Genomic DNA, 22757 nt, shown 5'->3' with positions numbered 1-22757 from the left:
CTAGTTCATTTTGTATCTTTTTTTGGTCAATTTGTTTTTTTTTTTGGTCATTTTGTGCCTCTTATGGTCATTTTCTTGCTTTTTGAGTCTTTCCTAGTTCATTTTGTGTCTTTTTTGGTCACATATTTGTAGACAGAGCTGTGAATAAAGTCCGACTCACCGTCTCCAGCTGGTCCATGAGTTTGACCAGGAACTTTCGGCACTCTGGTGTTTTACTGTCCAGCTTCATGCCGGTCTGCATGGCGTAGAGCCGGCCTGCAGGAGGAGGAGGAGGAGGAGGAGGAGATAAAAGGAGGACAGAGTGAAACATGTTGCAGTGCTCAGTAAACCTGTTCCCTCTGCAGCCTGGTTCAGAGCTCCGGCCCTCTCGTATGGAGGACTCGCTACACCAAGAGGGGATGAATGTTTTAGGGCGGAGGCGAGGAGCAGCCGGGAGGTTTTCTTCTTCTGTGAAACACATCAAACGCTCGGAGCAGAGCAGGAGGACCAGGAAGAAGAGTTTCCACCTGAGCCTGGACAGGCCTGCTCCTGCAGAGCTGTCAGAACTCAAACTCCCACAATCCCTCACCTGTCAATTAGCCCTGTGGTCAGATTCCTCCCGTCACATCACACAACACCTTAAAGTTCAGCTGATGACCCGAGCAGCAGCACAGACCCTGAGGGACGCCGCCTGTCACTCCCAGGAACTCACCACACATCAACCCTCAGAAACCAGCCTTTTCTTTACTGGGCCGCCAAAGATTCACACTTTATCTTAGAAACACACTCTGAAAATGGGCGTTATCACCAGAGGTTCAACTTTCCCACGCTCCTTGAATGGATCATCGGTTATGAACGTTTCTGTTATAAAAAGTGACCTAAACTTGTGTTAAATGCTGATATTAGTGTCAGAATGTCTTTATTTTTTTACACAGAGCAGAGAGGAGAGGACAGGAGAGGCTGTTTACACAGAGCTGAGAGGAGAGGACAGGAGAGGCTGTTTACACAGAGCTGAGAGGAGAGCACAGGAGAGGCTGGAAACATGACAATACTATACTATGTACAATACATGGAGAAAACTGTCATTTTTTGGTAATTTTGTGTATTTTTTTTATCCTTTTACATCTTTTTTGGTCATTTTGTGTCTTTTGTTGGTCATTTTGTTCCTTTTTTCGGTAATTTTGTATATTTTTTTGTCCTTTTATATCTTTTTTGTCATTTTATGTCTTTTAATTGGTCATTTTGTGTTTTTTTTTTGTCATTTTATGTCTTTTAATGGTCGTTTTGTGTCTTTTTTGGTAATTTTGTGTATTTTTTTTATCCTTTTACATCTTTTTTGGTCATTTTACATTTTTTTTGGTCATTTTGTGTCTTTTCTTGGTCATTTTGTGTATTTTTTTAGTCATTTTACATCTTTTTTTGGTCATTTTGTGTCTTTTTTTGGTAATTTTTTGTCTTTTACTGGTAATTTTTTTGTCTTTTTTGGTCATTTTATGTATTTTTTGGTCATTTTATGACTTTTACTTCTTGCACGCTGCATGGAAATGACCAACATGAAAAACAATAAATCGTTTGGAATCAAATACTCCTGTTGCTGTTTCAAACATTAAAAGTGTTACTGAAACAGCTGAAGAAACCGTCTGGTTGAGCAAGAAAAAACTAAACTCTGACAAGTATTTTCACACCACAGTTCATCATCTGTTTCCTCCACGGCGGCTACATACGCTAAGCTAAGCTAAGCTAAGCTAAGCTAGGCCGTCTGTTTGAGTCAGAGTGGCTGTCCTGCTCAGCATCAACAGAACAATGTGCCACTTCACAGGCCGGCTGCACTCACTGTTTCCTAAAAAGCAGCAGCGTGACACACATGTCTGCATGTAGTCAGCCAGTCAGCCAGTCAGCCAGTCAGCCAGCCAGCCAGCCAGCCAGCCAGCCAGCCAGCCAGCAGATCTCCAGTTAGCCGCTCGCCCAGCCACAAAGACTCCCTTTGTCCCAGGACACCCATACAACATTCACTCTGCTGTCCACAGACAATGAGAGCAACACTGAGGGCTTTGACAGCCGGGAGGACGGAGGGACACACACACTGGAAACACCAAGCCCACCACAAGGTTCCAGCCCCCTGGTGGCCAACGGAGGTCCTGACGTTTGGTTTTAGCCCTCTGAACCCACCGGCACCACTGGAACGTGTTTAAAACACACCAATTATTATAGAAAGACACTGTGAATACAGGCAAAATCATCACAATATCAAATCGGTTTTTTGTGTCTTTTTTGTCTTTTTTTGTGTCATTTTTTGGTCATTTTGTCTTTTTTGGAAATGTTGTGCCTTTTTTGTCATTTGACGTCTATTTTATACCCATTTTGTGCTTTTTTTGTCATTTTATATCTTTTCTGTCTTTTTATGTCTTTTTGGTCATTTTATATCTTTTCTGTCATTTTATGTCTTTTTGGTAATTTTATGTCTTTTTGGTCATTTTATATCTTTTCTGTCATTTTATGTCTTTTTGGTCATTTTATCTTTTTGGTCATTTTATGTCTTTTTTGGTCATTTTGGGTCTTTTTTTGGCCATTTTGTGTCTTTTTTTTGTCATTTTTTGGTCATTTTTTGTCCTTTTATATCTTTTTTTGGTTATTTTACGTCTTTTGGGTCATTTTGTGTATTCTTTGTCCTTTTAGGCCTTTTTTGGTAATTTTACGTCTTTTTTGTCATTTTGTGTCTTTTTTGTCAGTTTCTGTATTTTTTGTCCTTTTACGTCTTTTTTGGTAATGTTACTTCTTTTTTGTCATTTCGTGTCTTTTTTTGTCATTGTGTGTATTTTTGGGGCATTTTGTGTCTTTCTCTGGGTGATTTTCCATCTTTTTTGCTCACGTTTGTGACACTTGGAGAAGTATTTATATATAAATTCCATTTCATTCCAATTTTAAAAAAGAAATTCAACTTTTTTCTTTTTTTATGATGTATAAAATCTAAAAAGTGCCGAAAAAAATTATTTTTACAACATCGGTGAGACTTCATGACATGATTTATGTCATTTTAACTGAGTGTTGAGTTGTTCCCATTTCTAGCCATTATTGTGCTGATTCCACTGAGCTACAGGACTTATATATAAGCAGTAATTCCTCAGTTCTTTAACTATTTAAGTTGAATAATAGCACAATGTCAGTTTGATGGCTCCTTTTCCGACATTTTCTCCCAATTTAACTTGAGAAATGTGAAGCCATTTTTATTGTTTTGTGAGAATAATAACGGTGAACAGGCAACCTGTTTTTCACGTTCATTAATAAGCAGCAACCAGGCGAGTGGCAGGTGTGTGAGGCAGGTGGAAACGGCCATAATAAGCTTTCAGCATGTTATTTACTGCGTTAAGAGGCTCTCTGATGGTGCTTTCCACTCCGCTGCACCTCTCTTTTCTGCCTGTCATGCTCCTAATTCAAAGTAAAAAGGCAAAACTTATTTTCCTGCCAGTGTTTCTCCCACCTTCCTCTTCCATTTACTCCATTCATCAATCATAAACAATAAGCGCCACATGACGGAGCGCTGCTGTTGCTGCCAATGCTAACAGGAGGAAAGCAAAGAGAGGAGATACGAGCCTGAACTCTCCACTGGAGCTGTTACATCAACAGTTTTATTTTGTTTTTATCAATATGAAAATGTCCCGCCCATAAACTCACCCTCCTGACTAAACAGCCCTTTCCTAAGAACAAAACTACTGGGAAAAAAAACAGGAAAGATCATGCCTCATGGTGATTTATATCTCTATTTGTCCTTCAGTCATAAAAACAACCAATAATCCATACATCTGGTAATTATACTGTTTTTTACCAGAAATGGCCATATTTGAACGAGGATAATACCTCACTTGTCCAGATTACACCTCATTAGCCAAGATTATACCTCGCCAGTCCAGTATCTAACTAATCCAGATTGTACCTCACTAGTCCAGATAATACCTCACTAGTCCACATTATACCTCACTGGCCCGGATAATACCTCACTAGTCCAGATAATATCTCAATAGTCCAGATTATACCTCACTATTCCAGATTATACTTCACTAGTCCAGATTGTACCTCACCAGCCCGGATAATACCTCAGTAGCCCAGATTATACTACTAGCCTGGATTATATTTTACTAGTCCACATTGTAGCTCACTAGCCCGGATAATACCTCACTAGTCCAGATTGTACCTCACTAGCCCGGATAATACCTCACTAGTCCAGATTATACCTCAGTAGCCCAAATAATACCTCACTAGCCCAGACTATATCTCACTAGTCCAGATAATTCCTCACTAGTCCAGATAATCCCTCACTAGTCCAGATAATCCCTCACTAGTCCAGATAATACCTCACTAGTCCAGGTAATACCTCACTAGTCCAGGTAATACCTCACTAGTCCAGGTAATACCTCACTAGTCGAGATAATACCTCACTAGTCCAGATAATACCTCACTAGTCGAGATAATACCTCACTAGCCCAGATAATACCTCACTAGTCGAGATAATACCTCACTAGCCCAGATAATACCTCACTAGTCCAGATAATACCTCACTAGCCCAGATAATACCTCACTAGTCCAGATAATACCTCACTAGTCCAGATAATACCTCACTAGCCCAGATAATACCTCACTAGTCCAGATAATACCTCACTAGTCCAGATAATACCTCACTAGTCCAGATAATACCTCACTAGCCCAGATAATACCTCACTAGTCCAGATAATACCTCACTAGTCTGGATTTTAAAGAACCTAGTCGAGATAGTCAGGTCGCTGTGACAGTGACCTGACTATCACCAGATAGCCACGCCCCAAAGCAGCCCGTCTTTTTGTTTATTTTCCTCCAAATGTGGCCATCATTTACAAACTGAACATGATGCTGTATTGAAAAAGACTTGAAAACATAAACTGTTTACGGAGGTAATGAATCGAGTGAGAAGTAGGATAATTTTCTCATAGGCTTCTATACAGTCAGACTTCTTCATACAACCAGTGGAGACAGACAGGTTGCAGGTTTCTTCCCTTCCCTTCATCTTTTTTTGTAATTTTACGTCTTTTTTAGGTCATTTTGTGTATTTTTTTGTCCTTTTACATCTTTTTGGTTATTTTATATACTTTTTTTTGTCACTTTACGACTTTTTTTTGTCATTTTACGTCTTTTTTTGATCATTTTGTGTATTTTTTTGTCGTTTTACGTCTTTTTTGGGTAATTTTACGACTTTTTGGTCATTTAACAGCTTTTTTTGGTCATTTTACGTCTTTTTTGTCTTTTCATGTCTTTTTGGTTATTTTACATATTTTTTTGTCATTTTACGACTTTTTTTGTCTTTTTATGTCTTTTTGGTTATTTTACATATTTTTTTGTCATTTTACAACTTTTTTTTGTCTTTTTATGTCTTTTTGGTTATTTTACATATTTTTTTGTCATTTTATGACTTTTTTTGTAATTTTGTGTCTCTTTTGGTCATTTTACGTCTTTTTTGTCATTTTGTGTCTTTTTTTGGTAATTTTGTGTCTGTTTTGTGACACTTGTGTGCACTGGGAAGCGTATTAACACCTCCTACCTGAGGTTCTTCCCTTCCCTTCTGACTAGTTTGGACTGTCTCTGCTGAGGAGAGAGTGGGCTTGTCTTCCTGAGGGTTGTTGGTTTGGATCCTAACTCTCTCTGACATCTTGTGTTGTGCTGCTGCTGCAGGGAGGAAATATGTTGAGCAGGAAGATTTAACAGCAGCATAAAGAGCGCTGGCAGGGCGCCACGGCCTCCACGCAGTTTTGACGTTGGTCATGAAGAATCTGAGCCAATGTGAATGTGGGCCAGCCTCGGCCCTCTGTCACCACGACGACAAGGACGTTATTATGGAGGACGGCTGTCCCAGAGAAGAGTTCAAGCTCTGTCAGTAAAACCAGAACAAATGACCAGTACGCCACTAAATGCTACTGCTAGCGTCTTCAGCAGCCGGAATTCATTCAACATTCAGAGAGTCAACAAGCAGCTCAGACCTCGTAAAGAGTTAAACTCTCTGAACTCCTTTTACGTCTTTTTTTGGTAATTTTACATCTTTTTTTGTCCTTTTATGTCCTTTTTTTGGTCATTTTATGTCTTTTTGGTCAATGAACATCTTTTTTTGTGGTCATTTTACCTCTTTTTTTGTCCTTTTACATATTTTTTTTGTCATTTTACGTCTTTTTTGGGTAATTTTACATATTTTTTTTGTCATTTTGCGTCTTTTTTGTTGGTCATTTTACCTCTTTTTTTGTCCTTTTACGTCTTTTGGTTATTTTTCATCTTTTTTTGTCCTTTTACGTCTTTTTTTGGTGATTTTATGTCTTTTTGGTCATATAACATCTTTTTTTTGGTCATTTTACGTCTTTTTTTGTGGTCATTTTACCTCTTTTTTGTCCTTTTACGTTTCTTTGGTTATTTTACAGATTTTTTTTTGTCATTTTACGTCTTTTTTGGGTAATTTTACATCTTTTTTTTTTATTTTGCATCTTTTTTGTTGGTCATTTTACCTCTTTTTTTGTCATTTTATGTCTCTTTGGTTATTTTACAGATTTTTTTTGTCATTTCACGTCTTTTTTGGGTAATTTTACATATTTTTTTGGTCATTTTGCGTCTTTTTTGGTCAATTTAAGTCTTTTTTTTTGTCCTTTTACATCTTTTTGGTTATTTCAAATTTTTTTTGTCATTTTACGTCTTTGTTTGGTCATTTTGTGTATTTTTTTTGTCCTTTTACGTCTTTTTTTGGTGATTTTACGTCTTTTTGGTCATTTAACATCTTTAGTACACCACTAAATGCTACTGTTAGCGTCTTCAGCAGCCTGAATTAATTCAACATTCAGTGAGTCAACAAGCAGCTCAGACCTCGTAAAGATAATAACACCAGAAACTCTGCACCAGATGTTGGGCTCTTTGTCTTACGTCTTTTTTGGTAATTTCAAGTCGTTTTTTGGCCTTTTACATCTTTTTGGTTATTTCACATATTTTTTTTGTCATTTTACGTCTTTTTTTTGTCATTTTGTGTATTTTTTTTGTTCTTTTACGTCTTTTTTTGGTAATTTTATGTCTTTTTGGCAATTTAACATCTGTTTTTGGTCATTTTACGTCTTTTTTGTCCTTTTATGTCCTTTTATGTCTTTTTGGTTATTTTGTGTTTTTCTTTGGGTGATTTTACATCTTTTCTGCTCACGTTTGTGACACTTGGAGAAGTATTTATATATAAAATGCCATTTTATTCCAATTTTTTTAAAAGAAATTCAACTTCAATTTTCTTTTTTTTATGATGTACAAAATGTAAAAAAGTGCAAAAAAAAACCCTGAAATGGCCTGTTGGGGTTTATTAACAGCTCCATCAGTGCTGTTAAATGCTACAATCAACACACACCAAACAAATAAACTAAAAAATAAGAATAAACTAACCATAATGCTCTTCGATACCAACAGACGGAGCAGACGGAGGCAGGTATCTGGGCTCCACAGCTCATTTATAACGTCACTGATCCAATCGGAGTGAAACCGCGGCTGAAACGAAGCCAAGAAGCTGAATTACGGCGCTTCATTACAGCGAAACAAATCAGGGCTTTGACTCAACCCGCTATCGATGGTCCTGTTCGGGGGTGGAGGTGAGCTGAAATACTGGCCTGCATTAAGGGCTAATTTAGATGGAGCTGCTGATGGACGACATGTGGCAGAAAGAGAGGAAAGCAGCCAGGATCAGTCCTGGAGACTCAATGTTTCACTGCTCCGCTGCTTTTATAGCCAATGATGAAGCACATTATTTAACATAAAGCTGTTAGAGTCTCCAGTCTGTAATAAACACTAATAAACTACGACTCTATTTCATTCTAGGAAACTTAAAGGATATATTGTTCTTGTTGTCAAGCACAGCATGAAAAAAAAACGCTGTGTAAGTCTGTTACCAAACACTTTATGACTTCCTGTCTGCTGCAAAAGTTAAATCTATAAAAACTCCTACACTATATAGTTGAAACAGCTGATCACTGTAGTTTTGAACCAAACAAATAGGAGCAAATAGTGCGTTTATCGTTTGTCAAATGACCAAAAAGAGACACAAAAATATTAAGAAAAAGACAAAAACATAGAAAAAAAAAACACAAAATGATTAAAAAAAAGTCATAAAACAGAAGCATGACATAAAATTACAAAAAAAGACAAAAAATGAGCAAAAATATTCATAAATGGGAAACAAAAGATCTAAAATGACCAAAAAGAGACACAAAAATATTAAGAAAAAGACAAAAAAAATACCAAAAAACGACACAAAATGACCAAAAAAGTAAAAGAATAACAAAAGGGACACAAAAATAATAACAAAAAGACAAAATAATGCCAAAAAAGAGAAAAAAAATACCCAAAAAAGTCAGAAAAGAGAAACGACATAAAATGACAAAAAAGAGAAAAAAATTACAGAAAAATGACCAAAAAGAGACACAAAAATATTAAGAAAAAGACAAAAACATAGAAAAAAAAAACGCAAAAAATGATTAAAAAAGTCATAAAACAGAAGCATGACATAAATTTACAAAAAAAAGACAAAAAATGACCAAAAATATTCATAAATGAGAAACAAAAGATCTAAAATGACCAAAAAGAGACACGAAAATATTAAGAAAAAGACAAAAAAATACCAAAACAAGACATAAAATTACCAACAAACCCAACCCATAACCTAACTCATAAAACGACAAAAAAGAGAAAACAATACCAAAAAAATGACAAAAAGTTACCAAAAAGTCATAAAAGAGCAACAAAAGACAAAATGACCAAAACGAGACACAAAAAATATTAAGAAAAAGACAAAAACATACCAAAAAGGACACAAAATGACCAAAAGAGTAAGAGTAACAACATACATAAAATTTTTTTTTTTTTTTTTATAAAAGGGACACAAAAATAATAACAAAAAGACAAAAAATGACAAAAAAGAGAAAAACATGACCCAAAAAAGTCAGAAAAGAGAAACGACATAAAATGACAAAAAAGAGAGAAAAAAAAAAACCAAAAATGACAGAAAAATGACCAAAAAGGTCATAAAAGAGCTACAAAAGACAAAAAAAAAGACATAAAATGACCCAAAAAAATCAAAAAAGAGCACTGAAAGTCATAAATGACCAGATAATGTAAATTTAGTTTCAGTGTTAACAGATTATCTTTAGATCCACCCTCCTCTACAGTCCAGATATGGTTTCTCCTGGTTTCAACAAACAAAGATGGCGACAGCCGTAACACCGAACTCAATGCTTCAAACGTCCACAAACCAACTCCTCATATACAGTCTATGGGTTCTCCAGAGATACATCAGCCTTCTAAACACACTGTAGCCACTAGGAATCGTTCCACTACCTGTTTGAGCGTCCCTGTGGGGTTCGTTGGCTATAAAAAGGAGTAAATACCTGTAAAAAAAGTTTAAAATGTCCCCAAAACTACTTCTAAAGGCCTCAGAATGTCCTTTAATAGATGAGAGGAACACATGGCGCTCAGATCTACCGTCTGTCGCTCCAAACGCTCTGCAGCGCCCTTAGTTACCCTTAGTTACCACCTGCTCAGCCAATTAGTGACGGGAAGGAACCCAGAACATCATTTCACTGCTTCACAGTTTATCTTTTACTGGCAACACAGTTTATATCTCACAGAAAAACTGTTTTAATCACAACTTCTGTCTGATGTTTACACAGAGCAGAGGGGAGAGGACAGGAGAGGCTGTTTACACAGAGCAGAGAGGAGAGGACAGGAGAGGCTGTTTACACAGAGCCAAGAGGAGAGGACAGGAGAGGCTGTTTACACAGAGCAGAGAGGAGAGGACAGGAGAGGCTGTTTACACAGAGCAGAGAGGAGAGGACAGGAGAGGCTGTTTACACAGAGCCAAGAGGAGAGGACAGGAGAGGCTGTTTACACAGAGCCAAGAGGAGAGGACAGGAGAGGCTGTTTACACAGAGCAGAGAGGAGAGGACAGGAGAGGCTGTTTACACAGAGCAGAGAGGAGAGGACAGGAGAGGCTGTTTACACAGAGCAGAGAGGAGAGGACAAGAGAGGCTGTTTACACAGAGCAGAGAGGAGAGGACAGGAGAGGCTGTTTACACAGAGCAGAGAGGAGAGGACAAGAGAGGCTGTTTACACAGAGCTGAGGGGAGAGGACAGGAGAGGCTGTTTACACAGAGCAGAGAGGAGAGGACAGGAGAGGCTGTTTACACAGAGCAGAGAGGAGAGGACAGGAGAGGCTGTTTACACAGAGCAGAGAGGAGAGGACAAGAGAGGCTGTTTACACAGAGCAGAGGGGAGAGGACAGGAGAGGCTTCATACAATATGTAGAGAAACTGCTTTGGTGATTTTATTTCTTTCTTGGTCGTTTTGTGTCTTTTTTTGTCATTTTATGTCTTTTTCTCTTGGTCAAATTACGTCTTTTTTGTCATTTTACATATTTTTTTCTCACATTTGTGTCTTTTCCTACCAATTTATGTCTTTTCTTTTGGTCAAATTGCGTCTTTTTTGCTCTCATTTGTGACACTTGTTGTCACTTGGAATACTTAAATTCCATTTTATTACAATTTTTAAAACACAATTTTTCACTGCATTTATAGTTAATTTCTGGGTTTTTTTTTTGCTAAGACAGTTTGCATCTCCCAGTAAAAATGTTGTCATTTTTTCGTCTTTTTTTTTTTAATCATTTTTCATATTTTTTTGCTCTCATCTGTCTTTTTTTCCAGTTTGTCTTTTCTTTTGGTCAAATGATATCTTTTTGGTCTTTTTTTGTCATTTTGGGTATTTCTGCTCATATTTCGTGTCTTTTTTTGCCAATTTATGTCTTTTTCTTTTGGTCAAATTACATCTTTTTTTTGTATTTTTCTGTCTTTTCTGTCATTTTACGTCTTTTTTGCTCACATTTGTGACACTTGTGTGCCCTTGGAAAGAGTATTTATGTACTTAAATTCCATTTTATTCCAATTTTAAAAAGAAATTCAACTTGAGTTTTGGGAAAAACCCTGAGAACATGTCTCACACATCATTATTTTTCACTGCATTTACAGTTTATTTCTGGTTATTTTCTTGGCAAGACATTTTGCATGTCCCAGTAAAAACAGTTTGAATTAAAACTGAACATGAGGGACTCTTGTCCTCTGAGACAAACAGCGTTCAGCCCTCCTGCTGCTGCTTCAGGCCAGACACATGCAGCTGCTGACCTCCAGTGGTCTGTTGGATCACTGGTCAGATCACAAACACTGAGGCTGCAGGACAAACAACAACACAACAACACACTACACTGTAAAAAATGTTTGTAGAAATGACAGTAAAACACTGTCAAATGATATCAGAAATAGGGCGTGAAATTAAAAATGTAATATCACCGTAGTAGACACTTTTAATTACCGTAAATCAAAGAATAGCACAAAACTTTTACTTTTTTCTGTCATAAACTTTAGAAAACACAGTTTTGCTGTAAAAAAATATTAGATTTTTCATTTAAAATGTATGGAGAAATACCATAACGTCACAAGGACATAACTACCCTAAAAATAATAGCAGACCAAAGGAGCTAACAAAGGACCTGAAATGACCAAAAGAGTCACAAAACGACCAAAAAAAGAGACAGAAAACGACCAAAGGAGACACAAAACCAATCAAAAAAGACACAAATTGACCAAAAGAGACACAAAACTATCTAAAAAGACACAAAATGACCAAAAAAAAGAGACAAAATGACCAAAAGAGACACAAAACTATCTAAAAAGACACAAAATGACCCAAAAAAAGACAGAAAACGACCAAAAGAGACACAAAACCATCAAAAAAGACACAAAATGACCAAAAAAAAGACACAAAATGACCAAAAACAAAAAAGACAGAAAACGACCAAAAGAGACACAAAACCAATCAAAAAAGACACAAAATGACCAAAAGAGACACAAAACTATCTAAAAAGACACAAAATGACCAAAAAAAAGACACAAAATGACCAAAAGAGACACAAAACCATCAAAAAAGACACAAAATTACCAAAAAAAAACAAACAGAAAAAGACCAAAAGAGACATGAAATTACCAAAAAAAGACACAAAATGACCAAAAAAATATGTAAAATTATCAAATGAGGCACAAAATTACCAAAAAGAGACACAAAATGACCAAAAGAGACACAAAATGACCAAAAGAGACACAAAACCATCAAAAAAGAAACAAAATGACCACAAAAAAAAGACAGAAAACGACCAAAAGAGACACAAAACCAATCAAAAAAGACACAAAATGACCAAAAGAGACACAAAACTATCTAAAAAGACACAAAATGACCAAAAAAAAAGACACAAAATGACCAAAAGAGACACAAAACCATCAAAAAGACACAAAATGACCAAAAAAAAAGACAGAAAACGACCAAAAGAGACACAAAACCAATCAAAAAAGACACAAAATGACCAAAAGAGACACAAAACTATCTAAAAAGACACAAAATGACCCAAAAAAAAAGACAGAAAAAGACCAAAAGAGACATGAAATTACCAAAAAAAGACACAAAATGACCAAAAAAATATGTAAAATTATCAAATGAGACACAAAATTACCAAAAAGAGACACAAAATGACCAAAAGAGACACAAAATGACCAAAAGAGACACAAAACCATCAAAAAAGACACAAAATGACCACAAAAAAAAGACAGAAAACGACCAAAAGAGACACAAAACCAATCAAAAAAGACACAAAATGACCAAAAGAGACACAAAACTATCTAAAAAGACACAAAATGACCAAAAGAGACACAAAACTATCTAAAAAGACACAAAATGACCAAAAAAAAAGACACAAAATGACCAAAAGAGACACAAAACCATCAAAAAGACACAAAATGACCAAAAGAGACACAAAACTATCTAAAAAGACACAAAATGACCCCAAAAAAAAGACAGAAAAAGACCAAAACAGACATGAAATTACCAAAAAAAGACACAAAATGACCAAAAAAATATGTAAAATTATCAAATGAGACACAAAATTACCAAAAAGAGACACAATAGGGATAAAATGGCAAGTGATTTTTCAGTCTAAATGACAGATTTAGCTGATATTTACATTTAAATTTACAGTAGAAAACCCACTCACTGTAGTTTTTACGGTAAAGTTCTGGCAACCACAGCTGCCGGTATTTTACCGTAAATTAAACAGAATATTTTTTACAGTGTACACAACACAACACACATAAAATGTCAAAGATAACAACTAATGTAAAGTGCAGGGAGAGGCAGAAAACCCCAGAAAATGGCCTTATTTAAAGCCTCCACCTAAAATGTCATAATTTCACAGTTTGTTATAATGAAGTAATAACAAACTGATTGAAAAAAACATGTGTATAACATGAACAACAAGTTATAATGACAATAACAAAAATAACAGTAGAGCTGTGCCATATCATAATGTTCACAAACATACCAATATCATTTTTATATGTCAAATCACTGCATTCAAAACTTAGTGCAGTACAAAAGTAGCAGCAACAAAATGTACTTAAAGTAAAACTAAACTAAAGTAAAACTAACACCCAGCCCTACTTTCCAAACCAACTTCAAAAGTAAAAAAATACAATATTTGTTTTTAAAACGTAGGAGTATAAAGTTTAAAAGTGTCTCAGAATTCAATTAAGTACAGAACTTGAGTAATTGTACTTAGAAAATAATTAAAAAATACTGAAAATGTAACTTTTTTTTTTGTTGCAATTTGCACTTTTACACAAAATTTTGATTTACGGTTGATTTTAAATTTGCTGTACCATTTTTATTTATGCAGAAAATCCTGTTTTCTATATATTTTTCAGTATTTTAAAATATATTTTTATTGCAGAGATACCCTGAAATATGGTGATATTCTTTCAGAAGCATATAGCATATATTAAAAATACAATATGTGCCTTTAAAATGTAGGAGTATAAAGTTTAGTAGTATCTCAGAATTGTACTTGAGTAATTGTACATAGAATATAATAAAAAATAATACTGTAAATGTAGCTAATATTTCCATTTTGCACTGAAGAGTCAAGAGTAGATTTTTTGTTGAGATTTGCACTTTACACACAATTTAGATTCACGGTTTATTATCATTTTGTTAAAACAAGGTCATTTTCTTTCGTTTTCATTTTCGTCTTTTTTGTCATTTTGTTTCGTTTTTTTAGTCATTTTGCGTCTTTTTTTGTCATTTTGTGTCTTTTTTTAGTCATTTTGTGTCTTTTTTTTAGTCATTTTGTGTCTTTTTTTGGTCATTTTGTTTTGTTTTTGCCTTTTTTTTGTCATTTTGTGTCTTTTTTTCGTCATTTTGTGTCTTTTTTTCGTCATTTTGTGTCTTTTTTCGTCATTTTGTTTAGTGTCATTTTGTGTCTTTTTTGGTCATTTTGTGTCTTTTTTGGTCATTTTGTTTAGTGTCATTTTGTGTCTTTTTTGGTAATTTTGTTTCGTTTTTTGTCATTTTGTTTCGTTTTTTGGTCATTTTGTGTATTTCTGTACTTGTGTATTGTCTTATAAATAATAAAAATAGTTAGATTACCACTATATTTGTACAGAAAATCATATTTTTCCAGTATTTTGTCATATTATTATTGCAGAAACACCCTTAAACATCATGATATTCTTTCAGGACCATGTCGCCCAGCCCTACTTTCCAAACCAATCCTGAAACAACTTTTTTTTTTTTCGCCTCCCCAGAAGTCGTGCCAATCAGGTCCATCTGAGAACAGGAACATGAATGAGAGGAAGCGTGTTCCTGCTCTCAGATAAACTTAATCCTCTTATCTGCTGCAAACTGAGCAACAAACACAACGTTCCCCATATAAGCTGCTCTTTCCCATTAAAAACAGCCTGGGCCTGATCTCTGCCTCGTCTCTAATCCACTAAGTAGCGCTGGTCCAGGGGAACAGACTTTCCTTCCCTCTGTCTGACTGACAGCAGCACCACCCGGGTCCCAACAGCCACTCTGGTCCTGGTTCACAGATAATTGGTCTCAGTGATCAGGGACGGTTTGGGTCGCTGTCAGACGCCTGCTCTCCATCAAAGACCACACTTTATTTAGCTTCTGCAACCTGCTGCTGCATATAAACGTCATATATTCTCTTCATTTATTTATTACAGCGCCAAAATCACACCGTTTATCATCGCCAGAAACTATAAAAAAACTGAAAATATGTTTCCTTGGTTTTCCATCAGGAAAAATAACCAAATAAAGACTTAAATTAGTCATTTTATTCTACATATCTTATGAAAAATAAAGCGTTTGCACTAACCAGATTCTGTTAAAAACATTAAATTCTGCTCCAAACACTAACATTAGCATGCTATGATCAGCTGCTAACGCTACCGATTCCTGGCTAATGTTAGCATGCTGTGATCAGCTGCTAACGCTACCACGCTATCGATTCCTGGCTAATGTTAGCATGCTGTGATCAGCTGCTAAAGCTACCACGCTATCGATTCCTGGCTAATGTTAGCATGCTGTGATCAGCTGCTAACGCTACCACGCTATCGATTCCTGGCTAATGTTAGCATGCTGTGATCAGCTGCTAACGCTACCACGCTATCGATTCCTGGCTAATGTTAGCATGCTGTGATCAGCTGCTAACGCTACCACGCTATCGATTCCTGGCTAATGTTAGCATGCTATGATCAGCTGCTAACGCTACCACGCTATCGATTCCTGGCTAATGTTAGCATGCTATAATCAGCTGCTAACGCTACCACGCTATCGATTCCTGGCTAATGTTAGCATGCTGTGATCAGCTGCTAACGCAACCACGCTATCGATTCCTGGCTAATGTTAGCGTGCTGTGATCAGCTGCTAACGCAACCACGCTATCGATTCCTGGCTAATGTTAGCATGCTATGATCAGCTGCTAACGATACCACGCTATCAATTCCTGGCTAATGTTAGCATGCTATGTAGAGGCTGCTAACGCTACCACGCTATCGATTCCTGGCTAATGTTAGCATGCTATGATCAGCTGCTAACGCTACCACGCTATCAGTGAGGGACAGTTTGGGTCGCTGTCAGACGGCGTGTTCTGGATCAAAGCCCACACTCACACACTAACTTTAATATAGCTTCTACAACCTGCTGCTGCATGTAAACAGCATATATTCTCTTCATTTATTTATTACAGCGCCAAAATCACACCGCTTATCATCGCCAGAATCTATAAAAACTGAAAATATTCTGAAGAAAATGTTCCCATTTCTGACCGTCCTTGAGAAAAATTATGTTTTGTTGTTTTCCATCAGGAAAAATAACCAAATAAAGGCTTAAACTAGTTGTTTTATTCTCCATGTGGGATTTCAAATAAAGTGTTTGTACTAAGCGGATCCTGTTAAAAACATTAAATTCTGCTCCTCAGAGACACTTTACACAGAGCAGGAGGGGAGAGGACAGGAGTAATTTTGTGTCTTTTTTTGGTAATTGTGTGTCTTTTTTGGTAACTTTTGGTAATTTTGTGTAATTTTTGGTGATTTTATGTCTTTTTTTCATCATTTTGTGTAATTTTTGGTGATTTTATGTCTTTTTTTTCATCATTTTGTGTCTTTTTTGGTAACTTTTGGTAATTTGGTGTCATTTTTGGTGATTTTATGTCTCTTTTTTGTCATTTTGTGTATTTTTCTGGTCATTCTGTCCCTTTTTTTGGGTCATTTTGTGTCCTTTTGTGTCTTTTTTGGGTAATTTTGTCCCTGTGTCATGTGACAAACATTCCATGAAAATCTGTTTACACAGAGCAGAGAGGAGAGGACAGGAGAGGCTGTTTACACAGAGCAGAGGAGGAGAGGACAGGAGAGGCTGTTTACACAGAGCAGAGAGGAGAGGACAGGAGAGGCTGCTTACACAGAGCAGAGAGGAGAGGACAGGAGAGGCTGTTTACACAGAGCTGAGAGGAGAGGACAGGAGAGGCTGTTTACACAGAGCAGAGAGGAGAGGACAGGAGAGGCTGTTTACACAGAGCAGAGAGGAGAGGACAGGAGAGGCTGTTTACACAGAGCTGAGAGGAGAGGACAGGAGAGGCTGTTTACACAGAGCAGAGAGGAGAGGACAGGAGAGGCCTGTTTACACAGAGCAGAGAGGAGAGGACAGGAGAGGCTGTTTACACAGAGCTGAGAGGAGAGGACAGGAGAGGAGAGGCTGTTTACACAGAGCAGAGGGGAGAGGACAGGAGAGGCTGTTTACACAGAGAAGAGAGGAGAGGACAGGAGAGGCTGTTTACACAGAGCTGAGAGGAGAGGGACAGGAGAGGCTGTTTACACAGAGCTGAGAGGAGAGGACAGGAGAGGCTGTTTACACAGAGCTGAGAGGAGAGGACAGGAGAGGCTGTTTACACAGAGCTGAGAGGAGAGGACAGGAGAGGCTGTTTACACAGAGCTGAGAGGAGAGAGGACAGGAGAGGCTGGAAACATGACAATACTTCAATATGTACAGTATGTGGAGAAAACTGTTTTTTACTATATTTATGAGACTTGTGGGCATTTGGAAAAGTGTTGTGTATATGTAAATGCAATTGTATTATACTTTAAAAATAATTTTTGAGCTGTTCCTACTTCTAACTTATAGATTTTACGTATATTTTATATATTAGAGTGAAAAACAAGGACAAAACCGTCCTGAAACGGCTCGTTGGGGTTCAGAGAGTTAACGGCTTTGAACCTGAACCTTCTGAACAAATAAAAAAATAAGAAAAAAATAAGATGTACCAGAAGAAAAACACACCTGTTATTTCAATCTGCGAGTTGTTCATCTTTACTTCACAACCTGATTTAAAACATTTACCCAAAGCGCTGTCATTTTCTCCAGACTCACTCTGAGTCTGTGGTCGGCTTCATTCAGCCGTCAACCAATCAGACGCCCAGCATGGATCATTACTGATCCCTGATTGGCTCCAGATGACTGAGGCTGGGAGTCAGAGCGGAGGACGGCCTGCTGGGAGCCGGATTGGACCCAGATGAGAAGGCTGATTCATGTTTTGGATGGAAACATCATTTTGTGTGTGGACAGTAAAAGATAACTTCTGTCTGTGAGGACGTTTGTTCCTCATGGGGTTTGGTTTGAGCATCAGGAAAATACACGTTTGTGCAGTTTTTCTTGTGGCAGTGGTCGACTTTTCTCCTGCAGAACGCTTAAAAAATGTGTTTGTGTTGAATTATACGGTGGCCCTGAGAGCTCACAGCGCCTGAAATATAAGAAAACACATCCACAAATACACAAAACACAACAAACTGAGAAAATATCTTCATCAATCTGACAACAAGAGCAGCATTTAGAAAACAAAGACCACAACACAACACAAGTGTTTCCAGAGGACACTTAAAAGTGATGCACACGCCTGGACACGCTGGATATTAGCACGTTATTTCATGATAATGATATTTTCATGTGAAATATAGCGCTAGCCTGCTAGCGTTAGCCTGCTAGCCCGTATCAATCACATTGCAGTTAAACAAATCAAATGAATGATTCACATTTTAGTTGGTCTCTCTCAACGGCACCGAGTTGGTCTTGCTAGCCGGCTAACGTTAGCATGCTATTGATTGCGGCTAATGTTAGCATGCTATGATCAGCTGCTAAAGCTATCACGCTATCGATCGCTGGCTAACATTAGCATGCTATGATCAGCTGCTAAAGCTACCACACTATCGATCGTTGGCTAACATTAGCATGCTATGACCAGCTGCTAAAGCTACCATGCTATCGATTGGTGGCTAAAATTAGCATGCTTTGATCAGCTGCTAACACCACCACGCTATCGATTGGTGGCTAAAATTAGCATGCTTTGATCAGCTGCTAAAGCTACCACGCTATCAATCGCTGGCTAACATTAGCATGCTATGATCAGCTGCTAAACCTACCACGCTATCAATCACTGGCTAACATTAGCATGCTATGATCAGCTGCTAAAGCTACCACGATATCGATCGCCGGCTAACGTTAGCATGCTATGATCAGCTGCTAAAGCTACCACGCTATCGATCGATGGCCAACATTAGCATGCTATGATCAGCTGCTAACACTACCACGCTATCGATCGCTGGCTAACATTAGCATGCTATGATCAGCTGCTAAAGCTACCACGCTATCAATCACTGGCTAACATTAGCATGTTATGATTAGCTGCTAAAGCTACCACGCTATCGATTGGTGGCTAACATTAGCATGCTATGATCAGCTGCTAAAGCTACCACGCTATCGATCGCTGGCTAAAATTAGCATGCTATGATCAGCTGCTAAAGCTACCACGATATCGATCGCTGGCTAACATTAGCATGCTATTATCAGCTGCTAACACTACCACGCTATCGATTGGTGGCTAACATTAGCATGCTATGATCAGCTGCTAACACTACCACGCTATCAATCGCTGGCTAACATTAGCATGCTATGATCAGCTGCTAAAGGTACCACGCTATGGATCGCTGGCTAACATTAGCATGTTATGATTAGCTGCTAAAGCTACCACACTATCGATCGCTGGCTAACATTAGCATGTTATGATTAGCTGCTAAAGCTACCACGCTATCAATCGCTGGCTAACATTAGCATGCTATGATCAGCTGCTAAAGCTACCACGACATCGATCGCTGGCTAACGTTAGCACACTATCAATTGCCGGCTAATGATAGCACGCTATGATCAGCCGCTAACGTTATAACAATAAATTATAATTATGTTGAAATAACGTGATAATATCCAGCGTGTCCAGGCGTGTGCGTCACTTTTAAGCGTCCTCTGGAAACTCTTGTGTCGTGTTGTGGTCTTTGTTTTCTAAATGCTGCTCTTGTTGTCAGATTGATGATGTTTTCTCAGTTTGTTGTGTTTTGTGTGTGTTGTGTAACATCTCGGGTGCTGTGAGCCTTCAGGGCCACCGTAGAATAAAAACATGGTGGTGAGAGATCTCTGTTGCTTCTCTCTGGATTTATTTGGTCACATTGTGCCAGTTTCTATTGATTAAACATTAGACACGTTGGAGCCGAAGCACTGAGAGACACATATCACATAAATGGAACCTGGCCAAGGTGTAACGATGATATTTACTCTGACGGTGAGCAGGTCATCACAAATCATCTCCTCAAGGTGAAAAGCAAACAGGCTTGTTGGGTTTATTCTGAAGTGGTCGCTGTAAATAAGAACACATTCTTGGCAAAAACTCATCAGATGCTTTAACTATTTCATTTTAATGTCTGAAGAGGATGGTTGGACACATTCCAAACTTATGATATAAGGGAATATTATCAGGATGAAAAGAAATCTAACCCAGCCTGGAGTTGGCACAACCTGGCTCTTATTGGTTATTTTAAAATAAAGACAGGAGAGAACTTTGAGTCTGAAAATAATGCCTTCTTCTACTTATTAATGCTGCCACAAAGTGGCCTCCGTGAATTTTAAACAGACAAAAACCAGCAACATTAATCCGATGAAACAGATCAGAAACTGATGGAACTACATGGAAGTCTCCAGATGATACAAAATTGTAACATTTTTAACAAGTCCTGCATCCCGATAGAAAAAAACACAAACATTTATTTATTATTTAAACATATTTTGTGAGGGGCTGTTTACACAGAGCAGAGAGGAGAGGACGGGATTAATTTTGTGTCTTTTTTGATGATTTGATCTCTTTTTTTTGTCATTTTGTGTCTTTTTTTTGTCATTTTGTTTGTTTTTTTGTCATTTTGTGTCTTTTTTGGTCTATTTTTGGTTTACACAGAGCAAAGAGGAGAGGACAGGAGTAATTTTGTGTCTTTTTTTGGTAGCTTTTGGTAATTTTGTGTCTTTTTGGATGATTTGATGTCTTTTTTTTGGTAATTTTGTGTCTTTTTTTGTCATTTTGTTTCGTTTTTTGATCATTTTGTCTTTTTTTGTCATTTTGTTTCGTTTTTTGGTCATTTTGTGTCTTTTTTGGTCTATTTTTGGTTTACACAGAGCAAAGAGGAGAGGACAGGAGTAATTTTGTGTCTTTTTTGGTAGCTTTTGGTAATTTGGTGTCTTTTTTTGATGATTTGATGTATTTTTTTGGTCATTTTGTGTCTTTTTTTGTCATTTTGTTTCGTTTTTTTGTCATTTTGTGTCTTTTTTTGTCATTTTGTTTCGTTTTTTGGTCATTTTGTGTCTTTTTTTGTCATTTTGTTTCGTTTTTTGGTCATTTTGTGTCTTTTTTTGTCATTTTGTTTCGTTTTTTGGTCATTTTGTGTCTTTTTTTGGTCATTTTGTTTCATTTTTTGGTCATTTTGTGTCTTTTTTTTGTCATTTTGTTTCGTTTTTTGTTCATTTTGTGTCTTTTTTGGTCTATTTTTGGTTTACACAGAGCAGAGAGGAGAGGACAGTTTTGTGTCTTTTTTTGGTAGCTTTTGGTAATTTGGTGTCTTTTTTTGATGATTTGATGTATTTTTTTGGTCATTTTGTGTCTTTTTTTGTCATTTTGTTTCGTTTTTTGGTCATTTTGTGTCTTTTTTGGTCTATTTTTGGTTTACACAGAGCAAAGAGGAGAGGACGGGAGTAATTTTGTGTCTTTTTTTGGTAGCTTTTGGTAATTTGGTGTCTTTTTTTGATGATTTGATGTATTTTTTTGGTCATTTTGTGTCTTTTTTTGTCATTTTGTTTCGTTTTTTGGTCATTTTGTGTCTTTTTTGGTCTATTTTTGGTTTACACAGAGCAAAGAGGAGAGGACAGGAGTAATTTTGTGTCTTTTTTTGGTAACTTTTGGTAATTTTGTGTCTTTTTGGATGATTTGATGTCTTTTTTTGGTAATTTTGTGTCTTTTTTTGTCATTTAGTTTCGTTTTTTGGTCATTTTGTGTCTTTTTTGGTCTATTTTTGGTTTACACAGAGCAAAGAGGAGAGGACAGGAGTAATTTTGTGTCTTTTTTTGGTAGCTTTTGGTAATTTTGTGTCTTTTTGGATGATTTGATGTCTTTTTTTGGTAATTTTGTGTCTTTTTTTGTCATTTTGTTTCGTTTTTTGGTCATTTTGTGTCTTTTTTTGTCATTTTGTTTTGTTTTTTGGTCATTTTGTGTCTTTTTTTGTCATTTTGTTTCATTTTTTGGTCATTTTGTGTCTTTTTTTGTCATTTTGTTTGGTTTTTTTGGTCATTTTGTGTCTTTTTTGGTCTATTTTTGGTTTACACAGAGCAAAGAGGAGAGGACAGGAGTAATTTTGTGTCTTTTTTTGGTAACTTTTGGTAATTTGGTGTCTTTTTTTGATGATTTTATGTATTTTTTTGGTCATTTTGTGTCTTTTTATGTCATTTTGTTTCGTTTTTTGGTCATTTTGTGTCTTTTTTTGTCTTTTTTTTTTCGTTTTTTTTCGTTTTTTGGTCATTTTGGTTTACACAGAGCAAAGAGGAGAGGACAGGAGTAATTTTGTGTCTTTTTTTGGTAGCTTTTGGTAATTTTGTGTCTTTTTTTGATGATTTTATGTATTTTTTTGGTCATTTTGTGTCTTTTTTTGTCATTTTGTTTTGTTTTTTGGTCATTTTGTGTCTTTTTTTGTCATTTTGTTTCATTTTTTGGTCATTTTGTGTCTTTTTTTGTCATTTTGTTTGTTTTTTTTTGGTCATTTTGTGTCTTTTTTGGTCTATTTTTGGTTTACACAGAGCAAAGAGGAGAGGACAGGAGTAATTTTGTGTCTTTTTTTGGTAGCTTTTGGTAATTTTGTGTCTTTTTGGATGATTTGATGTCTTTTTTTTTGGTCATTTTGTTTCATTTTTTGGTCATTTTGTGTCTTTTTTGGTCTATTTTTGGTTTACACAGAGCAGAG

At 36.7% G+C, this 22757-nt stretch overlaps 1 protein-coding gene across 2 annotated transcripts in view; it reads right to left on the bottom strand.

Moving 5' to 3' along the window:
- Positions 1–22757, bottom strand: part of vta1 (vesicle (multivesicular body) trafficking 1) — a 79179-nt gene that overhangs the window by 47316 nt on the left and 9106 nt on the right. For both annotated transcript variants that reach the window (XM_059355925.1, XM_059355924.1), the window contains exon 2: positions 161–255. In XM_059355925.1, the coding sequence (XP_059211908.1) occupies positions 161–255 (95 nt within the window). The remainder of the gene's footprint in view (positions 1–160; positions 256–22757) is intronic.

Source organism: Centropristis striata, chromosome 18 (assembly GCF_030273125.1).
Source record: "Centropristis striata isolate RG_2023a ecotype Rhode Island chromosome 18, C.striata_1.0, whole genome shotgun sequence".
Lineage (NCBI taxonomy): Eukaryota > Metazoa > Chordata > Actinopteri > Perciformes > Serranidae > Centropristis > Centropristis striata.
The sequence above is the reverse complement of the archived record's forward strand: the minus strand, read 5'-3'. Positions and strand labels throughout refer to the sequence as shown.